Here is a 15,223-nt window from a genome sequence, read left to right as displayed (position 1 = left end):
ACCCAGTGGAATTGCATGTCAACTATGAGGGAGGGAAAGAACATGAATCATGTAACTATGGGAAAATGTTCTAAATTGACTGATTAAATAAAATGTTTCAATAAAAAATTTTAAAAAAGAAATAATGTGTTTCATCATAGATTATTTGGGGACATGATTGGTTATTGCTTTGATAAGAATTCCTTAGTCTTTCAAAGATGTTTTTCTTTATCACGTTGTTCTTGTGTAACTTGTTCTAGTTCTGTTTAATGTCTCTATACCGCTTCATAATACTCAGTATTCTTTACTGTCATTTCTTTGGTCATTTCTTATATTTCAGCAGTATTCCATTAGATTTGTCTTTCACAAAAAGCATTTTGAAACGCTGTCCAGAAAGCTACTAAACTGTGCATATAGTTTGACCTAGTAATATCACTAGTCAGTAAACATTTATTAGGCACTATGTGCCAGGACCTATGCTAAGCACTAGGAATTAAAAAAAAAAGGCAAAAGGCAAATCACTAAGTAATAGAGAGAAAAGAGAAGTGGGCCCAGAATGGGATCCTGTGGGACACCTCCAGTTGAAGTGTATTATCTGAATGAGGACCCATCAAAGGAGACTGAGGACCATTGATGTATTCCAACTTTGTGTGCATTTGTTTGTCATCTGTGAAAGTTTGTATTAGATATAGTGCATATTCTGTAGACCAAAATAAAAACTGTATTAGATGTGTTACATGTTCTGAGTTAAAGGTTGCAGTAGAGATTAGACTTAATATTTCATTAGTATTATACCTTCTCTCCATATGATAGAGTTGCTTAAAAGACTTGAGTGGCTGAGAAACTAAAAGACTTGCCCAAGAGTCACATTCCTGCATGAGTAAGAAACTGGACTTAAATTTAAGCACATCTCTTTTTGGCTTTGAGCATGGTTCTCTACTACACCATACCCTCTTAAGTTAGAATTGATAAGATTAAATAAATAATTTGGACTGACATGATTTATGCTACTTTAGAACTAATAGAATTACATTTTAAACTAAGTACATTTTTTTCAAAACTAAAGCTCTGCAATGTTATCATCCTTATAACTTTGTTCTTGTAACAAAGTGTGTTATCTCTTCCTAATGCTAATTATTTCATCTCTTTTTTTCCTTCTCTAAGGCAGGCATTCTTAGTCTTTTGTGTTATAAATTCCAGAAGCCCCTATACCCTTTCTCAGAATATTTTTAAATAACTGAAGGAAATGCTACATTTCACTTAGAGGACAATAAAAAAACAAAGATGTAATTAATTCTTATCTAAATTCATGGACTTTCCAGAAACCTATCTTTGGACCTGGAGATTAAGAACTCCTGTTTTAAGGGAATATTTTTTATGCAGATATATTCCATGTACATGGAATTTGATCAGTTCTTAAGTTTTATAAACCTCTCTTCATTTATAACCATTGAACCCTTGAGGTTAAGTTAAATAAATAACATCAAAAATTAATAGAATTAAAAATTTTTTTAATGATCAGGATTATAGAAAGTCTGGCTCTATATAATAGTAATTTTAATGTAGTTTATGAAATATATATTAATAGTCTATTCATAGCATTTTAAACTAGCCTAAAATGCTCTATTATTATTTACTAATATCTCCAAAGGAAGAAAAAACCCCGCTAAATCTTAACATGTAACACCACACAATCCTAAATGACTCTTTTCATGTGAAATCTAGGCTCCTTTGTTATGAATAAACCTCATATTTGACACTTTGGAGTTACAAAATTGAGGCTTATATTTATAGATTTTTCTAGGCTGGAAAATACTGTCAAAAGATAGATGGCAGTATCTACTGGCAAATTATAGTTTTAAAGATATAAAGATCTAAAGCATGTTTCTAAAAGTCTTCATTTATTTTTCTCTCTTTTCAGGAGTTATTAAGTTAGATGATCCTCACATACATGAGTTCCCGTGGTTTCCATTATTGGATCTTCATCCAGGCCCTGCTTACTAACCATGGATGTTCTCCATATTTTGTCCTTGGTCCTCTTCTTTTTCTATACTATATCATGATCTCATTAGCTCCTCTGAATTAAATTATCATCTCTGGAAATGATTCTCATTTATTTAACCAGATTTAACCTATCTTCTGACCTCCAGTCTTACATCACCAACTATCTTTTAGACATCCTGAACCAAATCTTCTATGTGACATATTGAAGCAAACATATGTAAAAGTAAACTATAATCTTTGTTTTATAATCCTCCTATCTTCCAAACATCTCTCTTACTGTCAAAGGCACCACCTCTCTTCTTAGCTATCTGGACTAACAATTTAGATATCATCATGCACTCCTCTTCACTGCTCACTTTCCATATCTAGTTTGTTGCTCAATTTTATTGCTTCTACCTCTAAACCTCTCATGTGCAACACTTGCACATAGCCATTGCTCCTGATGCTGACCCTTTTCATGTCATATCTGGAGGTATAACCTCCTGGTTTAATTCTTTGACTCAAGTTTTTCTCCATTCTAGTTCATCCAACTCAGCTGCCAAAGCAATCTTTCTGAAGCACTGGCCTGACTATATCACCCTTACCTTTCCATTTCATTTATACAAAACCCTTATTTTTGAACCTTTAAAACTGAACCCCTTTTTATATTTTAGTTGTCTTCTAACTTATTTCTTTCTACTTTTTAGTCTTCTAATACTTTACTCTTTTCTGTATATTCTGTGTAATCCAGTCACCTTGGTCTTTTTGCTTTTCCTCATACACAGTACTTTTTTTTAGTTCTGAGTCCTTGTATTGACTGTCCAGTCCTGCTTGGGATTATTTCCCTCCTTATCTTGGGTGTTTCCTTGCTTTTATTCAAAATTCAACTCACAATCTGACTTTTGTCTTTCCTGATTTCTAGTCTATGACTGTCTTCCCTCTATTGATTATCTCCAGTATATCTTGCATGTAGCTTGTTTGTACATAGTTGTTTGCATGTTGCCATCTCTATTAGAATGAGAGACATGGTGTTTTTGACTTATAACAATTTCTAGCACTTAGCATAGTACTTGGCACATAGTAAATGTTTAATAAACTTTTGGATAACTGATGATTGGAAGAGAGAGGTTAATGAGAGATTTTCAAAGTTGTAAAAGCATGCTGAAGTAAAAAAAAATGTGAATTTTTGTAGCTCTTCCCATTCCACAAGTTGTGCTCTGATTTCTATTATATGAGCGCATCCATCTAATTTTTATTGTGGAAATCAGTGGGTAAATATAGTTGATTTTGTGAAGCTTTATTAGAACTATTTATTCTGTAATATCGATACTTAGTATGTACATATCTTAGTCAAAACAGGAAGAAATCATTTCCCTAAATCTAAACCATTTTTTCATATTTGTTTTTACCTAATTATTATCTTTTACAATGTAACATGTAGCTTTAGAATATGAAATGTATCTTTAGAATGTAAAATGTAGATCTTGAGGTAAAATTATAATTTCTTCTGTATTAGTTGTGAAATTTCATGGAATTAATTTAAACAATATATTCTGTCATTTAGGTTTATTAACTAATATAGTTAAATAGTTATTGAATTATAATAAAAGGTTAAGGAGATAGGGCCAAGATTTAGGGAGGATTAAGGAGAAATGGAAGAATAGGAAGGGAAAGATCAACTCATTATGGAGACATAATACCTGGGTTCAAATCCTGCCTTTGACAGTAATTGCTCGTGTGACTAGGCAAGTCACCCTTTAAAGAGGGGATTGTACTAAATGGGCTTTGGGTTCTTTTAGCTTTAGATATATGATTCTATCAGAAGAAGGGAAAAAAGAGAAGTTAATTTTATGTGTGTGTGTAGATAGATAGATAGTTATAAGGGTGGGAAATGCCATAATGGAGATTTCTATAAAATTTGTTGTAGTAGAGATTGTCTATTTTAATATAACCTATTATACTGCATAATTAAATTATTAATACAGTTTTCTGTAAGATCATTGAATCTTTTCTATTTGTTCACAGCTTTATATTCGGTAATATTGTTCAGTGTGTTTTTGTGGATACCATTTGTTTACTTCTATTTTGAAGGAAAGGATGAAGATGATACTAGTAGATGTACTGTAAGTATCCCTATTTTATTTAGACTTTGTAGCTTAAGAAAAATTACTTAATAATTAGAATATGGATGGTATTCTTTCTTATTCATTGCTCTCTCCATCAATTGAAAAGTATCAAGAGCCTGAGAAGGAAAGAGGAAAAAAAAGATAGAGTGGTTTTCTTTGTGCTCTTTTCTCATCTGCAGTCCAATTTCCTTAGTTTTTATAAAAGAAAAAATTTAAAATTTTCAAGAATTATTTTATTGCTCTCACCCATACTTTTATTAAGACTTGTGTGGTAAATAATGCTAACTGTTTTAATTTGTTTTATAGTTAAAAGTTTAAATACTCAAATATCATTAACTTGATTATTAGTGTTTGACAAAATTTGGAATATAGTTATTGCTTAACCTCAATGAAAAGACTTAATTTTTTACTTTGCATTTCATTTTAAGTTGCATGGATGTTTTGTTTTGTTTTTTTCATTCAAAAAGTAGGGAGAGGAAAGGCGAAAATTTGTGAATTTTACTTGTTTTTAGGAGAAAGATGGATCATTGAGAATTTTACTAAGATAGTCCTCTAATTCGTAGAGCACTAAAAGATGGGAAACTAGGGATAGTTCATATAAAAGCCTAATTGTCCAACAAAGATTTAAGACTAGATAGTATAGTTTGCAGAAGTATACTTAAGGTGACACATTCCAGTTTAAAAAAATTACTGAATCTTTAAACCCTGAAAATGAAAACTATATATTTTGAAAATAAATGTACTTTTGATATAACCATTTTGTAGATTTTATGATAGAAAAAAATTTTTAAAAGTGACTTAAATCTTACATTGTTCCTTTACTATATCTAGCAAATTAAAACAGCCTTCAAGTATTCTTTGGTATTTGCTGTCATTTGTGCACTTCTTCTTTTGGTTGGGTAAGTATTGTCTCTTTTATGAACGATGCTAATACTCATCATCATTTTTTTAGCTTATTTCAAAGGTTATATGTTAAAAAAGGAGTAGTGGTGGGCCCAGAGCCACCTCTGACACTTGGTAGGCATGTACCTTGGGCATATTATTTGACAACTTTTAATATTTTCCTTGGCTATAAAAAATCTCTAATATTTATGTGAGGTAGCTGACTGCATAGCCCAGAGGATCTGATTTCAAATTTCACTTCTGATTCCCACTGGCTTTGTGATCCTGGAGAAGTCACTTAATCTCTTAGTGCCCCAAACAGCTCTCTGAGACTCTCCATTGTTTCAGATATTTCCTTATCAGAACTTCCCGATACCAGTGAAATCCCAGTAAAATACCTCAAAATTTGCAAAGTTTTATATAAATGCCATTCAGAATTTTTCTCTTCCTTACCATTCCCTCAGTCTCTTTTCATTGAATTATTAATTTCTTATTAAATTTTCTTTTGGAGAAAAATTTTACTTGGTTATTATTTTGAATTGTTCTTAGTTGTCTGTACTTACATATTTGGTAGGTCTTGGTTTAAAATACCTCTTGCTTATACTGCAAATTGTAGTAAAATTGAAAACCAGGGAAATGAAGCAGAGAATTTGGGTGTTTGCTTTTTTGTTCAGGTGCTAAGTAGCTATGTGACCTTGTTCAAGTCACTTACCTCCTTAGGCTTTGGTTTCCTTGTCTTTAACATCAGAGTGTGGAATTCTTGTTTGAATCATAGTGAAAATGAAGCAGTTGGACAGTAACTTTTTGATCGTTGGAATAATCTTGCCTATTGTCTGTCATATGATGAAAAGTACTTGAGTGTTGTGGTATAGTAATTTTTAATAGAGTGTCAGTTAAGGTTCTAAATATTCATACATGTTCAATAAACATTATGATATGATAAACATTTATTAAGTACTTACTATGTGCCAGGCATTGAGAATAAAAATAAGACAGAGTCTCAGGGAGCTCATAAGCTAATGGGGGAAGACAACAAAAAGAAACTGAAGGGAGCTAAGTGTCAGAGTGTATCCAGCAGGAACATGATAAAGATGATGTTGGACTTGAAAGCAACAGAGTAGCTGATGGCAAATGAAGAGGTGTCTAGCATTTTCAATTCTCTATGAAGGGAAGCTATGGGAGAGTTCTTTTTGCTCAATCCTCTAAGCAGAGCAGCTGGTGTCTCACCTCCACCCCGCCCCTGTGTGTGTGTGTGTGTGTGTGTGTGTGTGTGTGTGTGTGTGTGTTTATATATGTACACACAAATATATATGTATATATTTCCCATTCATTTATTTCCTGTTTATACATGAGGATTATTTGTATGTATACAATAACATATCACTTATCCAATATTTTCAAATATGTGGAACAATGAACTAATTACATTTATAGGAGAGACCTTAGAACTAGTTTTTATTTTAAATGCAGTCTCAACAAATTCATCTTTTTTTCTTAGACAATAGAAAATTAAAAAGTGTATGTGGTGGTGGTGGGGAGTTATTAGTTCTATGCACACTGATAGCAGGAAGTGACAACTCAGTGTCAAAATAAACAAAAAGACATGAAAAGCATGTGTTTATAGGTTAGCTCAACAAACAAAATGCACACATGAAGCAGTTATACAATAAATGTTAAAATTTATGATAGTATAATAGTAATTTAGAAAAGTATAATTGATCATTGTGAGATAGAATAGCTGAAGACTTCAGTGGAGATAATGGTGGAGATCAGATTTGAGTATATGAGTGAAGTAAGACATTCTCAATTTGAAGCCTGAGGGACAGCTAGATGGTTTGGTGGGTAGAGTGCCCAGGCTGGAGTCAAGAAGACTCATCTTAATGAGTTCAAAAATCTAGTCTCACTTTCCAGCTATGTAACCCTAGGCAAGTCACTTAACCCTGTTTATCTCAGTTTCCTTATCTGTAAAGTCAACTAGAGAAGGTAATGGCAAACCACTGCAGGATATTTGCTAAGAAACCCCAAATGGGGCCAGAGTTGGACACAACTGAAAATGATTGAACAGAAGAATTGAGAAGAAAAGTGATGGAAAAAGGCATGAACTTGAATAGTGCTGAAGCCTCATGGAATTCACATTGGAAATATCCTTTAGCCCTGGAAGCTATTCTCTCTGATCAAATGATTCCTTCCAGAATTTCCATTTAAAGAAGATATCCAGGCCAGCCATTTCTCATTTTTTACTGGGTTAAACTTAGAACTTCTTCCTTGTACCTTTGTCTCTTAGGGGCACCTCCCCGCCCCTTCTGCTTCCTTTAATGTGTTATCTTCTCCCATTAGAATATAATCTTAAGGGCTTTTCTTTCTACTTTTATTTCCATTAACAAGCATAGCACTGAGCCTGGTACTTAGTTAATATTTAATAAATGCTTGCTGACTGATTATGTGCAGATGGCAAATAGGATTTAAAGGGTACAGTTTTAATAGAGTGACATAAGACATTATAAGGGACTGAGGAATAAAGAGATGTTAATGAAGTTAAAGCAATGAGTGTAAGTCATCTGTGCTATTTAAGCTTCTTCTGTGTGCTTCAAAAAGCAGCTAGGTGGTAAAGCCTCCCGGCCAGTGAGAAGCTTTATGATAGGAAAATAGAAAAGGGATAGAAGTTTGTGAATCCCGTGAAGGGCGTGAAAGAGCCGACCTTTGAGATATGAGTAATGAGTCAGTAATCAATTATTAATATTTGGGAGCCATAGCCATGCTCTGACCACTGGACGTTACTTTTCAGGCTATTCCCATCCAGTAATCCCAATTCAACACTGCCCTGGACAGAGGATAATACAAGCTCAGTAGAGAGAGAGATTAGAGACTGAAAGAGTTAGACAATGCTAGGTATTAGCATTGGAAAAGAAAGAGACAGGGAGGGAGACCTGACCAAAGGGCCAGGCCTCAGGATAGAAAAAGAGGAGAGAGAAAGGGGAGAAGTTGGTCTGTAGGGCAAACCTGTCGATGTCCTCGAAGTGGGAGGAGCTGGCTGTGTCCCTTTCTTTTATTCTCTTTGATATGCAAATGAACTCAATACATATTGATAAGTTACATGATGCCTCAATACATATAGATGAGTTACATAGTGTATTGCTATTGGATAATTGCAAATTATGACAAGATGAAGGTGGGGTTATTATCCTCAGATGAGTGAGACAAAGGGAAGCAAGGTTTCGCGCCCTAACTTCAGCCACGCTGGGAATAGAGTTCATTACCATGCGCAGAATGGCCATGTGCTCACTCACAATCCTTGTCTCTCCACAATACTTTTGTGATATGGAAATCACTTTAAAAGACTGATATATATTAATTTAAAGTCGCCAAGGAATTCAGCTATGTAATTCCTAAATGAAAACTCAAGTCAGCAGTCAACCTTTTATGGAGTTTTTAATTACAAACAGGAGGAAGAAAGGTATTAGAGAGAGAGAGAGAGAGAGAGAGAGAGAGAGAGAGAGAGAGAGAGAGAGAGAGAGAAAGAGAGAGAGAGAGATTGAGAGAAAGGGGAGAGAAGGGAATAGGGCTTAAATACCCCCTCTGCTTAGGCTGGGCCAAAGGCCCAAGCCCTTAGATAGCTGAGACAAAGGAAAGAGATCAGTTCCTATCACTCACGTGACTAAAATGGAGAAACAGTCTCAGGGGCCTCCACCTCCAGCCTCCTTCAGAGCAAGCCCTCCTCTGAGATCTCTCCAGGAGCTCTCCCTCCAGGACCACTGTCCTCTCAGACTCCTTCAGAGCAAAACCCCCCAGAGCAAAACCTCCTTCCCTCTGTCCTCAGACCCCACTATCTTTAAGGAAACCATCTAAGTCCCCTCCCCTCAGTTCTCACATCTACCAATCACTGTCGATGTCTCCCCTGTGCCAATCGTGGCTCTAGCTTAACCCAGGACCTCCCAGAGGTCTGTTTCCTTTGCACATGTCTGTTGAAGGTCATATTCTCAAATAATTAAATCTTGATCTTTGCTGCAGCCCTTCCTAAATCCTGTTATTCTGAGTAGGGTGGAGATTGTAAGTTCCAAGACCTGGTTCTGTCATTCCAAGTATCTCTATTGTATCAATTCTAAAATCAATCATGACTCAAAGAACTTCCTGTTCTATGCTTAAGCATAGGTCAAAGCCCTTTCCATTGTATAGCAAAAGGTTTCTGTCCTAAAGTAGTCTTAAGTAGGGAGGAGAAGGATCCTCCCATGCCAAGGAGTTTCACATTCCAATAGAGTTCTTACTATCAGTAGGAAATTTTTTCAAGTATGAAATTTCCCAATGGGGAAATTTCCAACATTCATAAGTCTAAGAAATTTTAAGGTTTACAGATGTTGATCCAAACCTAATCTCTCCCATACTGTCTTCTAATTTTCCCAGCAGTTTTCATCAAACAGTGGGTTTTGGTCCCCAAAACTGGGATCTTTGGTTTTATCATAGACTGTCCTGCTGAAGTTATTTACCCCAAGTCTGTTCCATGAATCCTCCTTTCTCTCTTTTAGCCAGTACCAAATTGTTTTGAAAACCACTGCTTTATAGTATTGTTTGAGATCGGGGACTGCAAGTCTTCCTTTCTTTGCATTTTTTTTCATAATTTCCCTGGATATCCTTGATCTTTTGTTCTTCCAAATGAACTTTATGTTTTTTTCTAATTCCATAAAGAAGATTTTTGGTAGTTCAATGGGTAGGGCACTAAATAAGTAAGTTAATTTGGTTAAGATTGTCATTTTTATTATGTTAGCTCGTCCCACCCATGAGCTGTCAATGTTTTTCCAATTGTTTAGATCTAGTTTTAGTTGTGTGGAGAGTGTTTTGTAGTTGTATTCATATAGTTCCTGTGTTTGTCTCAGAAGATAGATTCCTAAGTATTTTATATTGTCTCGGGTGACTTTAAAGGGAATTTCTCTTTCTAATTCTTGCTGCTGAGATGGATTGGAGATATATAGAAATGCTGATGACTTATGTGGGTTTATTTTGTATCCTGCAACTTTGCTAAAGTTGTTGATTATTTCTATTAGCTTTTTAGTTCATTCTCTAGGATTCTTTAAGTAAACCATTATATCATCCACAAAGAGTGATAGCTTGTTGGTCTCCTGATTGCCAATTTTAATACCTTCAATTTCTTTTTCTTCTCTAATTGCTATTGCTAATATTTCTAGTACAATGTTAAATAATAGGGGTGTTAATGGGCATCCTTGTTTTACCCCTGATCTTATTGGGAAGGCTTCAAATTTATCCCCATTGCAGATGATGTTTGGTGATGGTTTCAGATATATACTGTTTATTATTTTTAGGAAAGGTCCTTCTATTCCTATTCTTTCTCGTGTTTTCAATAGGAATGTGTGTTGTATTTCATCAAAGGCTTTTTCTGCATCTATTGAGATAATCATGTGATTTTTTGTCAGTTTACTTGTTAATGTGGTCAATTATGCAGATAGTTTTTATGGTGTTGAACCATCCTTGCATTCCTGGTATGAATCCTACCTGGTCATAGTGGATAACCCTTGTGATGACTTGCTGGAGTCTTTTTGCTAGTATCCTATGTAAGAGTTTTGCGTTTATATTCATTAGGGAGATCGGTCTATGGTTTTCTTTCTCTGTTTTTGACTTGCCTGGCTTTGGAATCAGTACCATATGTGTGTCATAAAATGAATTTGGTAGAACTCCTTCTTGGCTTATTCTGTCAAATAGTTTGTATAATATAGGGATTAGTTGTTCTTTGAATGTTGGATAGAATTCATTTGTGAATCCATCTGGACCTGGGGATTTTTTCTTAGGTAGTTCTTTGATGGCTTGTTCAATTTCTTTTTCTGATATGGGGTTGTTTAGGTAATTTATTTCTTCCTCTGTTAGTCTAGGCAATTTATATTTTTGTAAGTATTCATCCATATCACCTAGATTGACATATTTGTTGCCATATAATTAGGCATAGTAGTTTTTAATGTATGTCTTAATTTCTTCATCACTAGAGGTGGGGTCTCCCTTATCATGTTGGATACTGTCAATTTGGGTTTTTCTCTTTCCTTTTTTTAATTAGACTGACTAATACTTTTTCTATTTTATTTGTTTTTTCAAAGTACCAGCCTCTAGTCTTATTTATTAAATCAATATTTCTTTGACTTTCAGTTTTATTAATTTCTCCTTTGATATTTAGGATCTCTAATTTAGTCTTCATCTGAGGATTTTTAATTTGTTCGCTTTCTAGGTTTTTAATTTGCATACCTATTCATTGACAATTCATTGACACTGACATCTTAACTCTGCCTCCTATCTCTATTTAGTGATTTTTTAAAAAATATATTGCACTGTTTTAAAAAAATATAGATAGATAGATAGATAGATAGATAGATAGATAGATAGATAGATAGATAGATGATAGATAGATAGCTTTCATTTTTACATCATTCACATTTTCTGCTGTATCTGCAAAATTCTGTGTCTCTACACTCTTCATTATTAATTCTCTGGAGCTGTGGTTGATCTGAGTGTTAAGTCTTTTAAACTTGTTTTTTACAGTATTATTTTTAAAAATTCTTATAACAATAAAAATTTAATTCTCACAATATTAATCTGTAAAACTTCCTGTTTTTCTGAAATCTTTATTTTTATAAATTTGCCACCATAAAATTGCTTATTTTTTAAAATGATTTTTGTCATCTATTAATAAAACATGTGACTTTTATTCAATAATTACTCTCATTTTTTTATAAAATCTTCAGTATTCATTAGTTAGTATTCATTCATTAATAGTATTCATTAATTAATTAAAGGTATCTTTGAGGAGTCATTTAACAGGGAAGAAGCAGGATTTCACAAGTGATATTTAACAGTGGATCACAACTTTATCATTTCACATTTAACAGAAAGATGCAAAGAACAGAAGATTTTACTTAGGAAAAAGTATTTTATTTTGTTGAACCAAATATCATTTTATAAGTTTTTTTGCAAGGCATATCCTGTCCAAATAACAAAATCATTCAAGATTTCTTAGAAGATTAATAGAATGAACATAAAACAATATTAGTAGAAATAATATTATTCATTGGTCATCTGATCATAAACAACTGGGAAAGTATAAAACTAAGAGATGTGTGCTTCTCCAATGTATTTGTTACTGTCATTCGAGAGATACAGAACAGAGTCCAGGTTGAAAAGTGATTCCCAGTGATGGTGAGGACTCCACATTTGCTTTGTGAGGTGGATATTATGCTGATATCATTAAACTTCACAATATTTCATCATCTTCTAGAATAGTTTGTAATCATTTTAAGGAATGCAACCTGTACATCTTGAAGGGAAAGACTTTTCATTTTATATTTGCAATGCTGATTTTTGGAATCCATTGTGTGACTTCAAAAGTTCACATATTATTAGAGGGAGATTCTAGCCCAGTCTTGTCTTGAATCTTTTCGTACTCTAGTACATCTCCTCTCTGTCAAAATTATCTTCTTAAACATTCCCTCTTCATCTTCCAATTCTGCCTTCCCTGACTTCAATTTTTAGCTAAAATTTCATCTTCTACAATAAACCTTTCCAGATCATCTTTAATGCAAGAACCTTTCTTTCCTCCTTTGATATTCTTTAACTTATCCTGTTTATTCCTTATTTGCACATAATTATTTGTATGTTATATCCTCCATTTAACTGTGAGCTCATTGAGATCAACATCTATTTTTTGCCTTTTTTTCATATTTTTGTATCCTATTGCTAAACACAGTGCCTGGAAATATAGTAGATGTTTAATAATCACTCATTGACTTCTTGACTGATTTGTTGAAAATGAAATATTCAGTATAATTACTACCCTACCCTCATGGCATAAATGGAAGCATAAAATTGAATGTTGTGTAATGACTAATCTTAATTCCAGAGAAGAGATAAGTAAATGAACTTTCCTTTTTTTTTTTTGCTGGAGAAGTAGTAGGTTTTTGTTGTATTGTTTTGGATAGAGTGTGGTGGGCTGTGTGTTGCATATGTTTTCCTATGTGATTTTAGCTGGTTGGTGTTGCCTAAGTTGTGTGTGTGTGTGTGTGTGTGTGTGTGTGTGTGTGTGTGTGTGTGTGTGTGTGTGGTTGTGTCATAAGGGAAAGCTCACATGGGGGGACACTCAGAAAAAATTGTAATATAAAAACAAAAGGCAGACAAACACAAACAAGCAAACAACAACATCAGCAAGTTCATAGCCCAGACTTGGAAAAAAGTCAAAGGTACAACTCCTTTCATTTTCATTAATTTGCCAACATTTTCCTAACCTCTACGAGAGGAGAGAAATGGTTTCATGTGAAGGATCTTCTCTAAATATAATGTAACATTTTGATCTGACCATCATTCTGTCTGTGTACTCTTTGCCACAGATATATGGCAAAACATATTGTTGCCTTAGTTCTTTGAGAAATCTTTTTTTTTAAATACATAAACTTCTAACTCAGAAATCAGCTTTTTTTTTACATTGAATCTTATTAAATTTAATTTATGTGATGCATCTTTCTAACCTGCTGAGTGAGATCTTTTTGGATCTGTACTTTTGTTATCCATAACTATTCCTTTGTTAAACTGGAAAAAATACAGAACTATTAAATAGTCAGAAAAAACAGGTCTTTAATCAGGAGAGGGATTAGTCCTCCACACATAGAGTCCAAGGTTCTGGCTACTCTGGGTACCATATCCATGGGAGTGCCCCTGAACTAGATGACAGATCTGAGGAAGCATGAAAATTGGAGTAACATATACCTCTTGGGAAACTGAAGACTGGAGTATAGTTGATTGGCTGTACAAGGGCTACAAAGAAATGAAAAGTTCTAGACAGGATTATCAGGGAGAGGCTGATGCCTTACAATGGACACAAAAGGGAAAGATCTAGCCAAGGGTTGGGCTATTTTGGGAATGAACTTTTATATAATGGGAAAACCTACTAGGACAAAAAGGGTATTTAACATCTGATTGAATCTTCTAGCTCCACTTAAAGTACTTTAAGGTTTATTGTTATTCTGAAACTCAGAATCTGGGATTTTCCTCATAAATTCTCATGTGACAAGGTCAATCTGGTGGTCTTCAGACTTCAGGCTGCTACAAACTTGGGGTTCTCTTAGATTCCACATTGATACTCTCAAGTTTTTTACCACCTATACATTTTACGAAAGGGTCATGTATGCTTTCAAGTCATTGTTTAAAAATGTGTGTGGCTCAAAACCAAGGACAGATCCTTGTGGCATTCTACTAGAGATCTGCCTTTAGCTTAGATAAAAATAATTTTAAAAATTAAATTTGATGTTGAATATATATTTAAAAAGAAGTTTATAATGTGATGACTGCTTTCTGAATTTGGTTTTTCATATATTTGCAAATCCACCCAACTATATTATCACTCAGTTCCTATCTCCCTGTTTCATACAAATATTTTACTGAGCTTCTCATACTAAGTTTCTTATGTATTAGGGTGGGAGTGGGGTGGGGTGAGGGTGGGGGTAGTTGAGGGTTGGGATTTAGAAGAGAGAAAATCTTAAAGCTATTGCTGTGGAGAATGAGTTATTGGAAGGTGCAATAAGATTTTGTTAGCACTGCTTAGTAAGAATGAAGCTCAACTGTCAGTTTTTTATCTAATCTTAACTGGAGTACTGTGACTTTGTTTTCTGTGTGCTTTCAGTATAGTCAAGAATGCTTCAGTGGAATTCAGGCACTATTCTTTAAATGGATGAAATCCATTTATGCCACTTATTCCTTCATACTTTGGCAATTTATATAATTCTAATATTGAAAAGACATTTTAATATGTGAGAAATAAATTACATAAAAGAGTATTGAATATTAGAGAAGTACAAATTGGCATAAATGGAAAATAAATTGAAGCAGAAGCAAAGTTTTGATAGTTTGTTGATTTTTTTTATCATAATGAAATTTATCAGAAAATTTTTTTCCTTCCTCATACACTACCAATTGGTTTTTTTATGGGGTGTTTGGATCAAATTCTGGTCAAAACAGCCATTAATGATATCTCAATAATTGTTTGTAATCAAGCTGTATATATTTAAATAGATTAAATAGATTAAAGAGGTTTTTTTTGTTGTTGTTTATAGTGCTTTTGTTCCTTTGAATGTCCCTAACAAAAATTCCACAGAATGGGAAAAAGTGAAATTCCTGTTTGAAGAACTTGGAAGTAGTCGTAAGTATTCTTTTAAAGAACAGTATTAGCAAAAGTAACCATATTGTTATGGGGTTTGGGAACCCCTGGGGTTCGG

At 33.8% G+C, this 15,223-nt stretch overlaps 1 protein-coding gene across 2 annotated transcripts in view; it reads left to right on the top strand.

Annotated features, from left to right (window-relative positions):
• The window catches only part of LMBRD1 (LMBR1 domain containing 1), a 291,538-nt gene that overhangs the window by 153,480 nt on the left and 122,835 nt on the right, over window positions 1–15,223 (top strand). For both annotated transcript variants that reach the window (XM_016431147.2, XM_001372997.4), the window contains exons 4-6: window positions 3,988–4,085; window positions 4,920–4,987; window positions 15,062–15,147. In XM_016431147.2, coding sequence (XP_016286633.2) covers window positions 3,988–4,085; window positions 4,920–4,987; window positions 15,062–15,147 — 252 coding nt within the window. The remainder of the gene's footprint in view (window positions 1–3,987; window positions 4,086–4,919; window positions 4,988–15,061; window positions 15,148–15,223) is intronic.

Source organism: Monodelphis domestica, chromosome 2, assembly GCF_027887165.1.
Source record: "Monodelphis domestica isolate mMonDom1 chromosome 2, mMonDom1.pri, whole genome shotgun sequence".
NCBI classification, from domain to species: Eukaryota; Metazoa; Chordata; class Mammalia; order Didelphimorphia; family Didelphidae; genus Monodelphis; species Monodelphis domestica.
Note: the sequence above shows the minus strand (reverse complement) of the source record. Positions and strands in the feature narration are given on the sequence as shown.